Source organism: Jaculus jaculus, chromosome 9, assembly GCF_020740685.1.
Source record: "Jaculus jaculus isolate mJacJac1 chromosome 9, mJacJac1.mat.Y.cur, whole genome shotgun sequence".
NCBI classification, from domain to species: Eukaryota; Metazoa; Chordata; class Mammalia; order Rodentia; family Dipodidae; genus Jaculus; species Jaculus jaculus.
Window position 1 is genome coordinate 130,111,217 of NC_059110.1, and position 20,877 is coordinate 130,132,093.

Genomic DNA, 20,877 nt, shown 5'->3' on the forward strand with positions numbered 1-20,877 from the left:
AGTGCTCCATCCCCCATCTTCCTCCTCAGAGTCTCAAAGAAATAGGTCATAGTAAAAGATGGCAGAGTGGACACACAGGCTGGGGGACCTGCATCCAAACCCCAGGAATTTTTACTTCATGTCTACGTAACTCGGAGCAATTCACATTACCTCTGTCATCTGTAAGACAGGGAAAGTCTTTTTTTAAAAAAAGATTTTTATTTATTTATTTGAAAGAGAGAGGATGGGTGCGCCAGGGCCTGTGGCTACTGCAACCGAACTCCAGATGAACATGCCATGTTGTGCATCTAGCTTGATGTGAGCACCGAGGAATCAAACCCAGACCTTCAGGCTTTGCAAGAAGTACCTTTACCACAGAACAATCTCCCTAGCCCCAAATGGGGACATTCTTACCTCCAAAGACTTTTGTGCTTGTAGAAGGTATTTTATAATGGTAGCTCTTAGCCAGGCATAGTGGCACACACCTCTAATCCCAGCACTTGAGAGGCAGGGAAGTCACTTTGAGCTTTCTGTCAGCTTGGGACTACAGAGTGAGTTCCAGGTCAGCCTGGCTAGAGTGAGATCCTTCCTCAAAAAAAGAAAAAACTATAATGGTAGCTTTTTCTAAATAATACAGGCTAGCAGTTCTAAGTGTTTGCCTCCTTCCCTGAGTCATGATGCCAGGTCAGGGCTCATAAAGATGGCCTTACGCAAGGCACACACACAATGGTCCCCTGGGATACTGGCCCCCGAGTCATCTCTTCATTGTGTGTGTATGCTAAACAGAAATTAAATGGGTGACCTGGTACTCTGAGGGTGGAAAATGCTGATTGTAAGATAGTTTGTTTCCATTATACTTAACAGATGTTTACTTCAAATATACTTTAATAAGGTTATGAAAAGTGTGTTTATACATGAGCAGAGAATGGGGTGGGAAGAATTCACTCAGATCTATAATAAGAGTTATCTCAGCGGTGTGAAACTCAGGGTATTTCTTTTTCTGTTTGCTTATCTCTGTTTCAGAGATTTCTAAAGGGAACACATTATTTGTGTGGGGAAACAAATAAAACAGAAAGCAGAAAAGGGAGGGGAAAAGTTAGATGCTGGAAAGATTAAAGACAGGGCAGAGCACAGAGAAGGGCTGGAGATTTAAGGCCTGGGGACAGGGGCCTGGGAGGATGGCTTCGCAGCTATAGGTGCTTGCTTGCAAAGCCCATCAGCCTGGGTTCAACTCCCCAGCCACCCACAGAAGCCAGATCTCCTGGTGTGCCCACAGACATGCAACACAAATAAAGAGGTAGGAGGATTGTCATAAGTTTGCAGCCAGCCTGGAACTGCAGAGTAAATTCCAGGCCAACCTGGGCTACAGTAGGACCCTACCTTGAAAATAATAATAATAATGAATAAACGAATGAGCCAAGTACAGTGACATATGTCTACCTCTGCTGAGGATTTAAGTAAGTGTGCCCCATGATGCCTGGCATTTTTAAGTGCACTCTGGGTATCACACTTAAACTCAGGTGCTCATGCTTGTGAGGCTCCCCAGCCCCTCGTTCATGTTTGTTCATGTTTCTACTCTAGCAATGTCTTCAGGGTAGTCAATGAATAGGTATGAAGCTCCCACTGGGCTCCCAGGCACCCAGGATGGAGTGACAGGAGTAACAGATGTGATTCCCAGCCCTCTGAAGCCTAACATCTAGTTTCATTTTGGACCTAGAAAATGGCAGTTGAAAAATGAAGGAGATTGGCCTGGAGAGATGGCTTAGTGGTTAAGGTGCTTGCCTGCAAAGCCAAATGACCTCGGTTCAATTCCCTAGGACCCACATAAGAGATGCACAAGGTGGCACCTGTGTATGGAGTTCATTTGCAGTGGCTGGAGGTCCTGGAATGCCCATTCTCTCCCTCTCTCTCTCTCTCTCTCTCTCTCTCCCTCCCTCCCTCCCTCTTTCTCACTCTCAAATAAATAAATAAAATACTTAACTAAATAAAGCCTGGGTATGATGGTACACACCAATAACCCAGGGCTAAAAAAAAAATGAAGGAGATGGTCTGGAGAGATGGCTTAGCAGTTAAAGTACTTGTCTGCGAAGCCTAGGGGCCCAGGTTCAAATCCCCAGGACCCATGTAAGCCAGATACACATGGTGACACATGCCTGCAGAGTTCATCTGCAGTGGCTGGAGGCCTCTGGCACTCCCATTCTCTCTCAAATAAATAAATAAAAATATTGTTTAAAAAATGAAGGAGATAATCTGCCAAGATTGCTTAGGGGTTAAGGCACTTGCCTGCAAAGCCTAAGGACACAGGATTGATTCCCCAAGACCTACATAAGCCAGATGCACAAGGTGGTACATACATCTGGAGTTCATTCGCAGTGGCTGGAGGCCCTGGAGTGCCCATTCTTTCTCCTCTCCTCTCACTCTCTCCTTCTCCCTCCCCCACCTCTCTGCTTGTAAATAAGTAAACAAAATATTATTTAAAATGAAGGAAGTGATTATTTATGAATTCAGTGGGAGTGACAGAGTTAGTTCATTCACTTACCAACATGGAGGCTGCACAGGCAGGCTCAAGGACATCCCTGCTCTGTACTTTTGGAGGACCAGTCACCCTAGACTGTCTCACACTCCCACTGAGCTCCCACCTAACACTCATTGGCCAGGGTTCTAGATTCAGTTTGAATCCTTATTTCACCCATCCCCATCATTCTTTATTTCCCCCAGATGAATAATAAATCTGGGAGGGAATGAACTAAAGACCTGCTCTGCAGTCATCTCTAATGTCTTTTTCCCAATGATGTCTCTCTGCCTAGAATGGCCACCATGCACAGCAAACCTGTAGCCACTTATTCCTCAGGCCTCAGGGATCCTACTGCACCCCAAACTCTTTCAATGGGACCCCATGTTTCTCCTCTGTCACTCCTACTGAATTCATAACTAATCATATCATTCTTTTTTACCTATAATTTTCTTTCTATAAAACATGTTGATTTGCAAACAGAGAGAGAAAGAGAGAAGAGAGACAGACAGGGAGAATGGGCACACCAGGGCCTCCAGCCGCTGAAAATGAACTCCAGATGTGTGTGCCACCTTGTGCATCTGGCTTACCTGGGTGCTAGGGAACCAAATCCCAGTGCTTGCTTTGCAGATGAGTGCCTTAACCGCTGAGCCATCTCTCCTGCCCCCCCACCCGTCATTTTCTGCGTCCTGGATTAAACTCTACACCAGGCTTCAGAGCATGGGGGGAATCCCCAAACAGGCTTCCCTCCCCACCCCCCAACTTGCTTTCTCATGGGCAGGAGTTCTCTGTACTTCCTCTTCTTTTCTTCTCTTAATCTAATAAAGTCTCTCTAAACCATACCCTCCGGTCTGTGGGCTTCAATTCTCTGAATGCATAAGACAAGAACCCAGGGATGCTCCAAATTATTGGTGTGTTGGTACATATCAGTGCATTGGCACAGATCCAAAATTATCAGCACGTTGGTATATATTGGTGTATTGGCGAGGAACCCCAAAGTTTCCATATCAAGAGAACATCACCAGTGGGAAGGCTTAGACAGTGGGGGAAGGGCAACAAGGAGGACAAATTAAGTAAAGAAAGAGCTCTGCAGGGCTGGGGCTGCTGCCCATGAAGGCTGAGGCTTGGTTTTCCTCTGTGCATCTCTAAGACCTACTTCTGAGTGATAAACGTGTTAGTCAGCTCAAGTTGCTATAACAAGTATACCTGAATTTCCCACAGCTCTGAAGTCTGCACAGCCCATTGTGTGAGTGCTGCGTGCTTGCGTCGTGGAAGCTGTCTTTCTCCCTCCATCCTCACAGGAGAAAGAGCTCTGGTTGTCACCCTTTCCTGGTAAGAGCGCTAATCCCATCACAGGGGTTCTATGCTCATGAGCTCCTCTAAATCTAATCACCTCCCAAAGGCCCCACCTCCTGATATCATCCCACTAGGGGTCAGGGTTCCAGCACATGAACTGGGGGGAACACAAACATGTTCCTGAAATTTTAACAACACACCACACTTCCCAGATGACTCTGATTTCAAATACCCTGAATCACCACCATCCGTACTCCCAGTAGATGCTCTGTCCCGGAGCAGCTAAGGAGCCCAGGCTGGCTCTGGCAACCCACAGCGTGCACTGTCCGCCCTCTGCCTTCTTTCCTCAGACCCCCACCTGCCGCTTCAGAAGCCCCAGAGCACCACAGGTCTGACCCTCAACCAAGCATCCAAGAGGGCTGGGGAGACGGCTCCGTGGCTGACGGCGCTGGCTTGCAAAGATCCAGATGAGCACTGGCCTTTCCTGCTAAGGAGGGGGAGGAAGGTGTGCTCCTGGGATGCCTGGTAGTTTTGACAGGTCCCAGTGAGGGAGGGACGTAAAGTGGAGATGGGGTGTCATGGAGAAGGAAGGAGCACAGGTATAGGGGCTACTGCTGCTGGAATTCAGAAATAATGAAAGAATCGGCAGGCCAAATCCTAAAGAAATCTACACATATCAAGATGATCTTTTGCAACATGAAAAGCCAATAGGACTTGTGAGTTTCCACTTAACTAGTGAGTACATTAGTAAGCTTCCTGTCTTTTCTGTTTGATAAGGAGAACATTAGTTGATTAGTCTCTTTTTTAAAACTTTTAAAAAGTATTCTACTTTTTTATTTGAGAGAGAGAGAGCAGACAGAAATAGAAGAAGAGAGAATGGGTGTGTCAGATCCTCCAGCCACTGCAAAGAAACTCCAGACACTTGCACCACTTTGTGCATCTGGCTTTACGTGGGTACTGGGGGACTGGACCAGACCGCCAGGCACGGCAAGAGAGCGTCTTTACCACTGCGCCATCTTTCCAGACTGATAAGTCTCTTTTGAATTTAACTAGATTATTATTGCTAATTTAATTTAAACAAATTAAGTGGTATGCATGTGCGGCACGTGTGTGTGGTGTATGCATGTGTGTGTGCCCGTGTGCATGCCCTGTGCACACACATGCAGAGGCCACCAGGGGATGTCAGGAGTCCTCTGTTGCTCTTTCACCTTATTTCCTTGAGACAGGGTCTCTCGCTGAATTTGGAGCTTGCACCCTTGTTCAGTCACACTGGCTGGCCGGGGGTCCTAGCAGACCTCCTGCCGCAGCCTCTCAGCACTGGGGCCACAGGCATGCCGGACCTCACAGTGCTTCTTCTGTACACGGATGCTTGGGATTAAACTTGGGTCCCCATCCTGTAATAACAAGCGCTTCTTACCCACTGAGCCAACTTCCCAGCCCCTGATTTGTTTCATAACCGATTCATTAACTGACGGATGTCCAGGCCACACGCCTACATCAGAGCAGGCTCATTACACGGTCCTTAGACAGCTGCTGCTCCTCACATCCAGAAGGCCGTGTTGCTTGAGGCACTGCAAAACAGTGGTGGACTATTCCCACCAACTATGAAGCACCTACCTACCCAGGGTCGCAGAAGCCTTGAACTGTCTCAAAGCTATGGGGAGCTGGGAGATGTTCAACCCTTCAGATCGGAGGAGCTCTGCTCCACTTGTATCAGCAATCTGAGAAAAATCATCACCAGTGTTTCTCAGAAGAGGTGAGATGGACCATTCTACCGCCACCTCTAACAGCCTCGGGACCTCAAGTAAGTGGTTGTGTCATGAAGAGCACATCACAAGGACTGGATCTCCCCCTGTTGTTGCTTCTGCCTTCCCGGCTGACCTCTCTAGAAAGGTTGAGCCAGGGAAGGGGAATCACGGAGTCAGTCTGGTCAGTCAGCTACAGGTGGCTGCATCTTTCATTCTGCCTGAGCAACCTGCTGTGCAATGCAGCTTTTCTCACTCATTCAGTGAAAGCTGTGAACTGAACAGAAACTATTGCATTGCTCTGGAGATTTACAATCTTAGAAGGCAACTGTGTTCACCACTATACCACCAACCAACGCAGCACCTGGAGATTACGATCGTGGGAAAAAGATGAGATGGGCTCACATCAGATCACTCTTTGCTCTGACAAGACAGAGGTCACCAGCCAGTAGCCCTCATGCATGCAGGGTCTGTTAGAGACACGCCATGGCATGGGTCTTGTTGCTTGCTTTTTGTTAATTTAAATTTCTTGTTTCTAATATTTAAAAACCAGAGAGGGGGCTGGAGAAATTGTTCAGTGGTTAATGGCACTTGCTAATAAAGACTGATGAACCCAGTTCAATTCCCAGTACCCATGTAAAGTCAGAGGCACCATGTGTCTGGAGTTTATTCACAATGACAGGAGGCCTGGTATACCCATTCTCTCTCTCAAATAAATAAAGGTCAGTTTGGGATAGAGTGATAGATACTCTACCTCAAAAAAAAATAAGAATTTTAAAGAGTAACAAGCCGGGCGTGGTGGCGCACGCCTTTAATCCCAGCACTTGGGAGGCAGAAGTAGAAGGATCGCCATGAGTTCAAGGCCACCCTGAGACTCCATAGTGAATTCCAGGTCAGTCTGGGCCAGAGTGAGACCCTATCTCGAAAAACCAAAAAAAAAAAAAAAAAAGTAACAAATAAGTTATTTGACCTTAAAAAAATAAATATAAACCACGGAGGAAGGGAGAAAAAAAAAAATAGAAGATTTCATGTAAGAGCCAGGTATCCTAACTGTCTTGGAAATTGAAAAGACCTGACATTCCATAGTCACATTCCAAGTTAGCTGAAGCTAGGTAGCAGATGTCCCCTTTAGATGAAACATGCCCTTAAAAGATACCTTCTAGTGAGTTGTTGGCCCCAAAGCATTATAGGCCATTGCTGAGGCCTTTGGTGTCCCACCAGCAATAGGTGGTAAGACCCTATTGCTGAAGACTCCACATACTTAGGCTGCAAGGCCACTGAGAAATTCTGCTGGAACTGAGCTGATAACCTCCTCCATGTAGACCAGCTGACAGAAAGCTGGAAGAAGCCATTCTACATGTAGTTCAATGGGAGAAAGAGACATCACCAGTGAAGATACTCAACAGTGGACACTGCAAGCCTTATAATTGGCTAGCAAGGCCAAATGAGCCAACAGGTGCAATAGTAGCACATCTCTCATGGTGGAAACCAACTGCCCTCTAATTGGACTGGAGACCCACTCCATGGGAGGAAATACATCCCTGATACTGAAAACCTACAACAGGGGTAGTCATGAGCCCCAGGGGTGTAACGTCTGCTGGTGTCTGGATAAATGTATACACTATGCTCACCAAACTGCCCAGTAAGCCCTTCTCTTAATATTCATACCCAAATGTTAATGCTACTCTCACATTTGGTAGAGAACCTTCTCTTTTTGATGGCAGTGACCTTGGGATGACTCAGAAGGCATCATGGTGCTGGGAAGAAGTGACAGAGGAGTGCTCAGCACCATAATATCTCTACCACACCTTCCAAGGCTCAGGGTCCATTGTGGAAGAGGTAGCAGAAAGAATTTAAGAGCCAAAGGAAGGGTAGGACTCCTTACAATGTGCTCCCCCAGACACAAAATAGACTGGATATCCATGACCTCACAGTGCCTGACACTACCTGCATAAGACCATCATAATAGGAGGAAAAGACCATGACATCAAAATAAAAGAGAGACTGATTGAGAGGGGGAGGGGACATAATGGCAAATGGAAATTCAAAGGGGAAAGTGGGAGGGAGGGCATTACCATGGGATATTGTTTACAATCATGGAAGTTATTAATAAAAAATAAATTAATTTTTAAAAAGTTCACCATAGATGCTACCACTCCCTAATGCCCCACACTCAGCACACTTCTCTCTTCTCCCATGTGTGGGGCCTGTATAGGCTACAACTAGTCACCCTATATAAAAGACTGAATAGTGACCCCAAACAAAACCTATCTTTAATCCTTGGAATCTGAGAACTTTACCTTACATGGGAAAGGGAACTTTACAGGTATAATTGTATTAAGAGTAGTGAGATAAGGATATGACCTTGGGTAATCTAATCCTGGTTGACTCTCAATCATCAGTGTCCTTAAAAGAGGAAGACAGGGCTGGAGAGATTGCTTAGTGGTTAAGGCACTTGCCTGCAAAGCCAAAGGATCAAAGTGGGATTCCCAATGACCCACATAAGCCAGACGCACAAGGTGGCACATACATCTGGAGTTTGTTTACAGTGGCTGGAGGCCCTCTCTCTCTCTCCCTCTTCTGCTCTCCAATAAATAAATAAAAATAAAAATATATAAAAGAGGAAGACAGAGGTGAGCACAGTGACTCACACTGATAATCCCTATACTCAAGAAACTGAAGTAGGAGGATCGCTGTGAGTTCAAGGCCAGCCTGGGCTACATAGTGAGTTTCAAGTCAGACTGGGCTAGAATGAGGTCCTCCTTCAAATAAATTAAATAAATAGATACATAAATAAACAAATAGAGGGAGACGGAGAGATTTAACTACAGATGTGGAAAAGGAAAGGTACCGATAGAAGTATAGAGTAGAGTGACATGGAAAATAAATTACTGTCTTTTTAGCCACCAAGTTGATGGTCATTTGCCACAGCAGCAATATGATACTAATGTATCCTGCCAACTAATAAATTCTACAAATGCCTTGCGTACCCCAAATACAGCAGGTAGCCTTAACCTCAAGGAACTTACACTCCAGAAGGAGAGGACAGACTGAGTATGGCCATGAGGCTAATCAAAGCAGGACAGGCTGAAGCCCACAGAAATGCTGGGAACACTCCTAAGGAACTTCTAACTCAGGGTTGGAGATTACAGGGGAACTGTTTTCCAGTTGTACAACCTAAAGGCACGAGTGAATACTTCTTTGTTAAACCACAAAACTTGGCTGTACCCTCAAGAAGGCTGAGGCTGGGGAGCAAGGTATGTGTGGAAGTGGGGATGGAAGCAGAGCACGGGGAATCTTACCTTGCCTGCTCAATGAACTCGGATGCCTTTGCAGCATACCTCCCTGCAAGGCCACTCAGGTTCACAGGCTGTTCCACAATGTTGAGGTTTTCATAGAGAGGAAGAGCCACATCTGTGTAACAGTCCTTCTCAGGGTTCCTGAGTGGAAACCACAGATAGGGAAACATTCATTTTCATGTCCTGAGTAGTTACAGGGTAGAATAAAAAGCCTTAATGCAGCAACACACATAAATACAAAACACTTAATAGCTGGATGCAAAGGATTTAGCCAGTCATTTCCTCAAGAGTAAAACCAGGGTATTCTCTCTTGCCCATGTGCTTGAAAATAACTAAATAATTAAAAAAAGAAGGGACTGGAGAGATTGCTTAGTGGTTAAGAGCACTTTCTTGCAAAACCTGATGGTCTGAGTTCAATTTCACAGGAACCACATAAAGCTAGCTGTAGAAAGTGGCCCATATATCTAGAGTTCATTTTCAGTATCAAGAGGCCCTGGTGTACCCATTCTCCCTCTCTCTTTCTTCCAATCCCTGTTTGAAAATAAAAAAAAAAAAATTAAAAAACCACACAATGGAACAGTTTCTCCACTCCCCTTAAAGAGATGCATGTGTGTCTCTGATGAGCCAGCCACACTGTAAAGCACAGTAATCTGATCATATGAGGGCAGCGGTTTGAATGTTAAATGCCCTCATAGCCTTGTGTTTGTGGTTCAGACTCGTACTTAATGCCCAGCTGGTGGAGCCTTTGGGAGATGTGTCACTGGGGGCAGACCTTTGGGTGTTACAGCCCAGCCCCATTTACCAGTGCTAGCGACTCACTCTGCTCCCTTCCTGCTGCTGTGGAGACGTGACACCAACTGTCTGCTCCTGCCGTGCTTTCCCATGATGACATACATTTCCCCTTGAAATTGTAATCCAGAAATAAACCGTTTCCTTCCATAAACTGCTTCTGCTCAGATTTATCTTTTCAGCAATAAGAAGGTAAATGCTACAATGAGCTAGGAACATGATTGCTTTTATTTTGCAGAGATACACACTCAGGTCTGAATTGCCCCATCAGCAGCCCTACTTCTGGCTTTGTCTACTGTCCAACCCTAGTTGCAGTCTCTGTGTACGGTGTGCAATACACAGGTACGGTGGATATGACCCTAAGCCTGCAATCAGGACTCCATGTGGCAAGACAATCAGATAATAGGACAGAATACATAAGATGGCCCAAGGCAATTTTAATTTTGAACCATGCTTGGAAAACTTAAAGAAACTGATGAAGAAAAAAAAAAAATGAGGGTCAGATCAATAACAATTCCTGGATCAAGGACCCACTATCATGAGTCCTGTAGATTGCAATGGACCTGACACATGGCCACACAAGTCCTCTGATCATGATCCTGGGTGAGTCCCCCTCAGTCTCGGAGGCTGCCTTTCACCCATGTAGCAATGGAGTCACTTGTAGTACTTTGCACAGTGCTCAAGTCCTTGGAATTTAGTAGGTATCCAAGCTGGCTGCCCTGGTCAGCACCAAAAACTAGGTGAAGGGAAGAAAAGCTAGAGAGAGGGAATTATGGGAGCCCTCTCAGTCACCATGTGGCATGTGTCTTCCTGGGACAATAAGGGTAATTGTCATCCCTGTACAGAAAAGAACATGGAACAAAGTCATAACTCCTTGTTACACTACTTGCCTACACACCTCACTATAGAAGCTCAAGAAATAAGACCAAACTGGATAAATAACTGTCAAAGACCATGTTTTTTTTTAAACTTATTTATTTACTTGTGTGTGGAGGTGGGGGAATGGGTATCAGGGCCTCTTGTGACTGCAAATGAGCACCAGAGGTTTGTGTCATTTTTTGTATCTTGCTTACATGAGTGACGGGAACTGAACCCAGGCCTGAAGGGTCTGTAAGCAAGTGTCTATAACTGCTGAGCTATTTTCCCAGACCTGAGAACATTTAAAAGAAAAGAAAAATGAAGAAGAAGGGCTGGAGAGATGGCTCAACACTTAAAGGCATTTGATTGCAAAGCCTGATGCCTCAGTACAATTCCCACTACCTACATACAGCCACCTGTACAAAGGGGCGTATGTGCCTGGAGTTCATTTGCAGCTACTAGAGGCCTTGGAATACCCATACTATCTCATTCTGTCTCTCTCTGTCTCAAATAAATAAAGAAAATATTTTTTTAAAGACAAAGTTAGAGCTGGGGAGATAGCCTAGTGGTTAAAAGTACTGGCTTACAGGGATGGGGAGATGGCTTAATGGTTAAAGCACTTGCCTGCAAAGTCAAAGGATCTGGGCTCGATTCCCCAGGGCCCACGTAAACCAGATGCACAAGGTGGCACATGTGCCTGGAGTTTGTTTGCAGCAGCTGGAGGCTCTGGCACACCCATTCTCTCTCTCTCTCTATCTATCTATCTATCTATCTATCTATCTATCTATCTATCTCTCCCTCAAATAAATTAATAAAAATAAAAATTATTTTTAAAAAAGTACTTGCTTATAAAGCCAGACAGCCCAGGTTCAATTCCCCAGCCACCCACATAAAGCTTGAAGGACATTCATGTACAGCAGCAAGAGACTGCACTGCACATGCACAACACACACATAAGTAAACAATAAATAAATAAATAGAACATAGAAAAGAAAAAGAAAAGGTTGTTTCCATGTTAGGCATTGCAATGCTCATCCCATATTTGTGTTGAATTGTTCAGCTTTTTATTATTAAGTTGCAACTTCATCAATTTGAGTCTTTCCTCCAAGCTAATCCTTTTTCTCAATTTTTAAAAATATTATTTATTTATTTGAAAAGAGAGAGAGGGAGAGAGAAAGAGAGTGAGTATGGGCATGCCAGGGTCTCTTACCACTACAAATGAACTGCAGACACATGCATTATTTTGTGCATCTGGCTTTACATGGGTTCTGGAATACAGGGTTTTGCAAACAAGTGCCTTAACCATTGAGAGACATCTTTCCAGCCCCTAATCCTTTAAATTCTATTTAATTTTAATACTGACTAATGAGATGAGGAGAGAAAGAATGAGAGAGAGAAACTGGATGGCATGTCTCACACCGGGAGCTGGCCAGGCATACTTGCAGGTGTGACCACCAGGCCACAGCTGAAAAGGAAAGCATTAAGTCACTCTGCAGCTGATGTCTCATGCTGTGACAGGCACGGGTTCCGTATGGCATCTGGCTGAATTGCAGACCTGGGGGAGGCTCAGAGTGCTTACATTTCCAACGACCACCCAGGCAGTGCCCATGATGCTGGTCCAACAACTGCATGTGGAGAAGCAAACCTGGGGGGCATGAGTCCCAGACTCAGAAAGACTCAGTCTGAAATCTTGATCCCTGTCTCCCACCAGCTCCGGTGTGACCTAGGCAAGGCAAACTCCCTCATCTGCAAAAGCAAGTAAATGGCTGCCTCATGAAGTGGCCCTGGGGCTTACAGGTGAGGGCAGCGAGTACCCAAAATGTAACTTCTCAATAAACAACCATTATTATATTAACTATTATGCTATTAATAAGCCAACTGAGACTCGAAGTCCCCAAGCAATTTAAACTCCTGTGGCCTTAGAAATAACCACCGTGCAGGCTCTAAATGAGTCTGTGCTGATGTGTTACCTGATTCAAGCTTGTCTTTTTTTTTTTCCTGATCATAGCTTCATTGCATGCTCTCACTGGATATTCAGAAAATGCAATGATTGAGAACATATAAAACCAGAGCGGTTATGCTCCCAGCTCTCACCAGTCCTTGGCTATCTATACAAGGGGTTACATACATCAAATCCTCCCTAAATTAATAATGCCTATCCTGGGCTGGAGAGATGGATTAGCGGTTAAGGCACATGCCTGCAAAGCCTAAGGACCCAGGTTCAATTCTCTGGGTCCCATGTAATCCAAATAAATGCACATGGTGGCACATGCGTCTGGAGTTCATTTGCAGCGGCTAGAGGCCCTGGTATACCCTCTTTCTCTCCCTGTCTCTCTCTCTCTCTCTTTCTCTCTTTAATAAATAAATAAAAATAAATCTTTTAAAAATAAAAATAATAATGCTTATGCTATTTAAACTATGCTGACTTCACTCTCCATTAGAGAATCTGTTCTTCGTTCTCAGAAGGTAGTGAGATCGGAGGAGACGAACTACCCCTCGCGCTTCAGCCAAGCCACAGCTGAACCCTCAGAGGAGTTGGGCAGATGAGCAAGAACGCTGCTTCCATGGTGAGCTTGCTAATCAGTGCCAGGGTGAAGGAGACAGACCCTGAGGACACTCAACACCTACCAAATCAGAGATCCAGAGGCTCTTAAGAGTTCATCACTGAAGTAGATTTAAAACTCACCCACCACGGCTCAGAAAATTTTGCAGAAGAGAGGGCAGAAAGATTGTAAGAGCCACAGGTTAAGACATCATGCCCAGAGGCATTCCCTCCCCCCTCCAAAAATAAAAATAAAAATACAACAACTGGCTACTGCTCCCATAATGCATAACCCACAACCCCCATAGGGAATACCTATAGCCCCACTGAGGAGGGTCCCCAGCGGAATGGGAGCAGGGTCAAAGGAAAAGAGGGTACCAACACATGATGTATCCATATGAAACATCTTGTTAATAATAATAATAAAACCTTAAAAAAAAACAGTGAGCCCTCACTAAGATTTCATTTCTTTACAGTCTTCACTAGGGCTTCAAAGCAAGGGTCCTCACAGTGACTAACGTCCTACTTTCTCGTGGCTATTATATTGTGAGCACTTGCCCATGTCACTATGTTTTAATACATCCCATTTAGTGCCTGGACAGCATTCCGGTGTCGGACTTCTCTAGTAATGGAGGAGAATACTCCGAAGAAACCCTATGTCAATCTCTCTCTCTCTCTCTCTCTCTCTCTCTCTCTCTCTCTCTCTCTCGCTCTCTTGCTTTCTCATGCACACAAATCTCCTTCCTATTCCTTTCCTGCCTCTTCCCCCACCCCTCCTTATGTCCAGTGTCTGAGCCAGGTGAGTAGTCCAGCAGCAAGGCCCCTGACAGAAGGCTGGTTATTCACACAAGAACCCTGTTGTCCACACAAGGCTCCCCACACATGAACTAAACAAATCCACTGAATCTGGAAAATCCCAACAGAAATATTTTATAGCTCTCCCTTTTGCTTCAATGTGCAAATAATGCCTTGACCTTTGCCCTGGAGATTAGAAATAGATAGATATAGATATGGATATATATTCTATCTTATTTGCTTCCTCGGCTGTCTGCTGTCTTCATCTTCCACTTATTCCAGACAGACCACAGCCTTAGGACGGTACCGTGACCCAGAGCCCACAGCCAATGTATCACATAGCATTACCTCAATGGGCCATCGCCCTGTGGACATGCTGGACAAGGAGGGTGGTTATAGCCTGGGGTATCAGTACAGCCCATATCATGGCTGTATGGAATGCCGAAGTAGTAATCAAAACCTGGAAGAGAAACAACTGGTTACTAACCCCATTCAGCTGTTTCTCGAATTGCTTGCCTTCTTACACTCACAATAAGAATTTAATTTCCCATGGCTTAATATTGCAGTGCTCTGAAGTATGCAATTAAAAGAGGATTTGATTAATATCCTTTTGAACTACACAAAGAAAATCACTTTGCTAGGTTCTGGCTGTAAGACTAGATTTGCAAACTCATGTTGTGATGAGAGCTAAGCCAGAGTGGGAGGAAGGGGTGGGAATTATTGACATCTAACAGCCTCAGTGAAATCATGGATACAGTTGGTAAAAATCTACACCCATGAGTTTAAGAGATAAAAACTCTGACCTCAAGAAACTTGTCATCAGAAGGGAAAAAAGATATAAATTAGGCCATGTAACACCACCTACTTGGGCTGCAGGACACCAAGAAATTGAACTAGAGCTGAGCTGGCAACACCCTCCCTGTTAACCAGCTGTCTTAGAGCTGGAAAATGCTATGCATCTATGGGGGAGAAAAGTCAACAGTGGTCCTAACCAGCCGTGGACTCTGCAAGCTCCATGACTAGTCAGTCAGGCAACACACACTGACTCGTGCAATGGTGGCATGTGTGTTATGAGGGAAACCAGCTGTTTTCTGATTGGGTCTGAGGCCTGCTCTACAGAAGGGAGTGCCTACTGGTGCCAAAAACCTAGTGGAAAACTTATAGCTAGAGAGATCATAAGCCCTGAAAGGGAAGCTACTACTCTTGTTTAGCTAAATGGATATGTGATGCCCACAAAATTTCCCTCTAACTGTTCTATCTTTATGCCCATATATATTAAGGCTGCTCTCACTTTTGGTTGGAGAAGCTTCTCTTCTCCGAAGGCAGTGACTACTAGGGAAACTCAAAACTCATCAAGGTGCCAAGAAGAAGTGACAGTGGAGGGTTCAGCATGAAGTGAGACATCTCTCTTACAACCCTCCAAGGCTCAGGGACCATTGTGGAATAGGTGGTGGAAAGAACGTAAGAGTCAAAGGATAGAGAGGAGAGCTTCGGGATGCTGCCTTACAGACACACATTCATTGCATCATGACCTCACAGTGGCTACTGCTATCTCCACAAGACTCGCATAATATAAAGACAAAAGGAAACAATGACATCACCATAGGGGAGGGACTAGTTGGGAGGAAGAGAGGGGTGGTTCCATGGAGGGATGACAGAAGAAGGGGGACAAAGGAGGGCGGTGGAGGGGATTATGATCAGGGTGCATTGTGGGGTGCAGTGCCAATAAGATTTTCAAAAAGGAAATGGGTAGGTGAGAAATGGTGGTGCATAACTGATTCTGGCACTCTAGAGGCTGAGATAGGAGAATTGGGAGTTTGCCTGGGGTACACTGGGAAAGCCTGCCTCATTAAAAGAAGGAGGAGAAAGAAGAAGAGAAGGTGGAGAAGGCTTTTGCCAGATGGGGTGACTGGGGAGGGGCTGGGAAAGCAATTTCAACATGCTTCTTAAAGACTGGGTATTGGGGCCAGGACTCCCAAAGCTGAAAGGATGTGGACTTGGGGTTGTAGAATGGAATGGAGGAGGTAAGAGTGTGATTGCTGAAACCCAAGTTCTTCATGTCGAAGGTTTTTTTCCTTTTTCCTTTGTGCATATATGTGCACATGTGTGTACACGTGTGTGGTATACATACATGTGGGGGGTGATAGGACAACCTGGGAAAACATTTATATGGCTATGTTTGTCTTTCTGTTTGTGTGTGTGCAATGTGGTGTGCATGTGTGCACTGCATGGTGTGTGCACATGTATGTGTGGATGTGGTACTCCATGTGTGCACATGCACAGGCCACAGGAGAATTCCAGATTCCCCCTCTATTGCCGCGCCATATGCTTCCTGGAGAGTCTCTCACTGATACCAGAGCTTGTCATTTTCATGAGCCCAAGTAATTCTCTAGTCTCTGCTCCCATAGCACTGGGGTTACAGAAGCACAAGGCCATGCTCAGATGTTGACATGGGTGCTAGGGATCAAACTGTGGCAGCCTCGGGGCCCGTCAGGCCTTCATACTTGTGTAGAATAATCACTGACCCATATCTCCATCACCTTCTTTTGAGACAGGGTCTCTCACCAGCCTGGTTCCAGCGGTTGCTACACAACAGCTGTCTTTAGACTACAGAGTGAGGGAGCAGCCTCGGTGTGTTTGCTGAAACCCTGATCTGAGAAATGAGCAAGGGCAGCAGAGAGTGTGGGATGCCTATGAGGGACGCAGGGCTGAGATTGGCATGGTCCATGGTGGGTGTGAAGGGGGCAGAAGCAAGGGTCATGAGAACCAGGACACTGCACATGAGCAGGGTACAAATGGCAGGAGGACACGGAGCCCGAAATCCAGAAACCTCAGGCCCTCCCACCAACCAGGCCTGGGCACTGTTGGGTCCAAGGAAAGCAAACATGAAGGAGGCGCTTTCTCTCCTCTCACGTGGCAGACAGGGACCCTTCAGGGCATCGCTTCCTCTGGGTGGGAACCAGCGTCAGACCCCCTCCTCTGCTCAGGGCTCCAGCAACAGCACTGCGGACGTACGGACGGATGGACGGATGGACGTCAGCACTGCATCTAAGTCCTCCCCCTCACTTGTGAAGGGAAAACAAAAGACCAGGGAGGGAAAGCAGGGTCAGGAGTCACTTCTATCTGGCACACAAGACGGGCCTTCACTGCCCCCACCTTCAGTGTTTAAAAAGCACAGCTTCGTCACCTGCCCCTCCTGTGCCTTGGAAAAGCTTCTTCAGGACTGGGGAAATGACCTGCTGGATTAAAGCGCTTGCTGTGCCTATGCATGAGGACTTGAGTTCGGATCTTCAGCACCCAGGGAAGTGCCTGGCAGGTGTGGGGGCCACCTATGATCCCAGGTCTTGGGAGACAGAGAGGAGGATTCCTTGGGACAGGCTGGATAGCCAGACCACCTTACTAGGCAAGCTCTGGGTTCAAGTGAGGACCCTGCCTCAGTAAATAAAGTAGACAGCAACAGATAAAGACACCTGACAGTAACCTCTGGCCTCCACATGTGCACCTGCATACACGTGTACCCATACATATGAACACACACACACACACAGAGATTGTTATGTATAATGTAGCCCTCTGCCACAGAGACAGGTAGAGACACTGGGGTAGGGGAGAAGTCTACGAAATCACAGTGAAGGAAGAGGCGACAGGTTTACTGTCATTGTATAGTGGCGGTAGAATCAGACGTGGGTTGCAGGGCTAAGGAGAAGGGAGAGTCACACAAGTTAGCTTCGCGATAAACTGCCTCCCCAGAGAGAGTCCTCCCCGCCTGCCCCCCCTCCCCCCGTTCCCATAGGAAAAGGAGATGTCCAGGAAAAGGGCAGAGGCACACACCACCGCTTGGAAAAAGTGCTCACACTTGGGTGAAGTGGACATTCGGAGAATGCATTGCCCAGCAGTCATTGGCAGAGCTGGCTTTGGCAAGTCTGAGGTTGGCCTACTTCTCCCAGGCCAAGGGTGAGGCGAGAGGCCTATAGGTACGAAGGGCTGCGGGGGTAGGGAGCAGGGAGCCATGAAGTCGAGTCCTCTGTTAGGGTCCTTGGCCCAAGTCCTGCCCCAGTGAACCATCAGGAAGTTTCTTTTCTCCCTTCTTTCCACATGACCCACGTCAGGGCTGAAAATTCCCTGAGTGCAAAGAACTAGAACATGGGAGAAAATAAACAGACTCTGGGGGGCGGGGGTGCAGCCAGTGGGGCAGCCAGGCACTAAGTAAGGAGATAAGGGAAGGTGCCACCAAGACAGAGGTGAGGTTGAGGGAACGTACACACACACACAACCTTGTGAACAAAGATGCACAAATGTAGAATGGTAGAATGTGTCTAGGCGGGAGGGAGAGATGCGGGGGGGGGGGCAGGATTGCTCAGATGCTAATGGGATCATTTTACATGGAGATTGCCATTTTCTGTGTTCCAGGGAACTAGAATCTCAAAAGAGTTCTTACCACGGAAACTGGGGTGATAAGAGCCATGGTGCCCAAGGTGCCATTTGCCTGTGGGGGGACAAAAAAAAAAACAAGAGAATGATGTTCAGAGGGATCCCTGGAGGAACATGCAGCCCTCTGAGGAGCTGATCACACACGCTGTAGCTTCAGTGAGTCGAAGCTAAGAGACCAGCCACAAATGTCATTTGGATGCGGGCTTTGCTCTCTCGGGGACCTCAAGCGAATATGCAGGGAGGCAGGCGAGGATGACTCAGGACTACAGGGGGAAGGGAAGACGCAGCCCAAGCTGCCCAGCGATGCCAGCCAGCTGCGCTTCTGTTGTCTAAAGAGGGCCCGGCAGCCACAGCACCCACGTGACATAGTGGGGCTCCGCAAAGGCACCAGAGACCCAGGATGCAGGTTAAACACCCACCTAGTCTTAGAAATGCCTGGCCTCAGAATCTTCCCCTCTGGGCAACAGAGGCTGGGTAAGAAGCCACCTCCTGCAGCAGCTCCAGAGCCTTAGACGCCTACTGGGTGCAAATGAGAAGCTCAGCCCCCCATGGCTCCTGCCCTGCAAATGCATGCATCTGGGAAGAGGGGGGCAGATGACTGGGCAATGTGGGGCAGAGCTCTGAGGAGGACTTTAGAGCCTCTGCTAGGCTCATTTGCTCTAAGAAGTACACCCTGGGAACCCATGGCCAGAGTAAGGGGTACAGGGGACTGTGACTCAAAGATCTAAGCAGTAGTGACACTCAGCAGTATAAAGAAAGCAATGGGCAGCCACTAGAGTAAGGCTACGTAAACTATCTAATATAGCCTCACAAAATACCACCCAACTATCTTTTAAAGGAAATACACAAAGCAAAGATAAGCAGTAAGTGAATCTAGATGAAGGTCTCTAAGGGTCCATTACTGCCTTCTTGCAAATGCAAGATTTTGATTTTGATTTTGATTTGCTTTGTTTTGTTGGGATAGGGGTCTCACTATGTAGCCCAGTGTGGCTTTGAACTTGAGATCCTTCTGCCTCAGCCACCCAAGGGCTGGGATAATAGGTATGTGCCACTGTGACCAACTCTCTTTTATGGGTCTGAAAAGAAAAAGTTTTAAACAAACAAATGAAGGATGTGAGGGGTGGTGGTACACTCCGGAGGCTGAGGCAGGAGGATCATGCAAATGATATCAGACCAGGCTAGACTATATAGTAATTACCCTGTCTCAAAAAGAAATTGTGAGGAGGCTGGAGAGATGGCTTAGCCTATGAAGCCTAATGACCCCAGTTCAAGGCTTGATTCCCCAGCACCCACGTAAGCCAGATGCACAAGGTGGTGCATGCATCTGGAGTTTGTTTGCAGTGGCTGGAGGCCCTGGCACACCCATTCTCTCTCACTGTCACTTTCTCTCCCTCCCTCCCCCCCCATCCCTCTCCCTCCCTCTCTCTCTCTCTCTCTGCCTCTTTCTCTTCTGTCTGTCTATAGCTCTCAAATAAATAAATAAAAATCAACCAAAAAAAGAAATTTTTGGAGGAAGGGGTTTAAGCAATATACAAAAAGCTTATATTAAACATTGTTTAAAAAACATTGCTTAAGGTCTGGAGAGATGGCTTAGCAGTTAAGCACTTACCTGTGAAGCCTAAGGACCCTGGCTAGAGGCTCGATTCCTCAGGACCCACATTAGCCAGATGCACAAGGGGGTGCATGCGTGCAGAGTTCATTTGTAGTGGCTGGAGGCCTGGTGTGCCCATTCTCTCTATATATCTGCCTCTTTCTCTCTCTGTCACTCTCAAATAAATAAATAAATAAACAAAAAAATTTAAAAAATGCTTAAAAGGACAAGATTATATTGAATTATGAAATTATGTTAATAATAAAATTATAATAAATATGTAAATTTAAATACGTCAAAGAGATAGAAAATGTGAAAGGAGAAAACAGTGGGATCAAGTGCATATTCACAACTCTGGAAACAGTTGGACCTAATTGGTCCCTCCTCCCGCTCCCTGAGACTTTGCCTTCTGACACAATGAATGCCGACCCACCAGTTTGACTGCCTGTAAAAGGATGTCAGGAGGCTGGAAAGATGGCTCAGTGGTGAAAGATGCTTGCTCCCAAAGCCTGCTGGCCCAGGTTCAATTCAAGTGTCACATATGTGTATGTCTGAAGTTTATTTGCAGCTGCTAGAGGCCCTGCTGTGCCCACACACTCTCTCCATGCAAATATATATATATATATATGATTTTCTTTAAAGGGATGTTAGACTTTTTGTTGTTGTTGTTGTTTTGTCTTTTGAGGAAGGGTTTTGCTGTAGCCCAAGCTGACTTGGAATTCACTATGTAGTCTCAGGGTAGCCTGGAACTCATGGCAATTCTCCTACCTCTGCCTCCTGAGTGCTGGGATTAAAGGTGTGTGCCGCCATGCCCAGCTGCGATTTTTAACTCGGAGGAGGTGGGACCAATCGCAGAGATGCCAGCCCTTGGTTTGGGCAAAGTGACTTCCTCTAGATGAGCAAGGAGAGCTCAAGCCACGTGTGCCTCCTCCACAGGGAAACTTACCATCACCTGCTTGTGGGCATTCCCACCCTTCCATTTCACTATGGTGGAGAGACAGAGGCAGGCATCCCTCCGGGCCAGCACTTTGGCAGTAACT

At 46.4% G+C, this 20,877-nt stretch overlaps 1 protein-coding gene across 1 annotated transcript in view; it reads right to left on the reverse strand.

Annotated features, from left to right (window-relative positions):
* The window catches only part of Arsg (arylsulfatase G), a 143,625-nt gene that overhangs the window by 52,694 nt on the left and 70,054 nt on the right, over positions 1 to 20,877 (reverse strand). The window contains exons 4-6 of the mRNA XM_004655655.2: positions 18,254 to 18,301; positions 14,164 to 14,275; positions 8,835 to 8,972 (exon numbers count right to left, since the gene is read on the reverse strand). Of these exons, the coding sequence (XP_004655712.2) occupies positions 8,835 to 8,972; positions 14,164 to 14,275; positions 18,254 to 18,301 (298 nt within the window). The remainder of the gene's footprint in view (positions 1 to 8,834; positions 8,973 to 14,163; positions 14,276 to 18,253; positions 18,302 to 20,877) is intronic.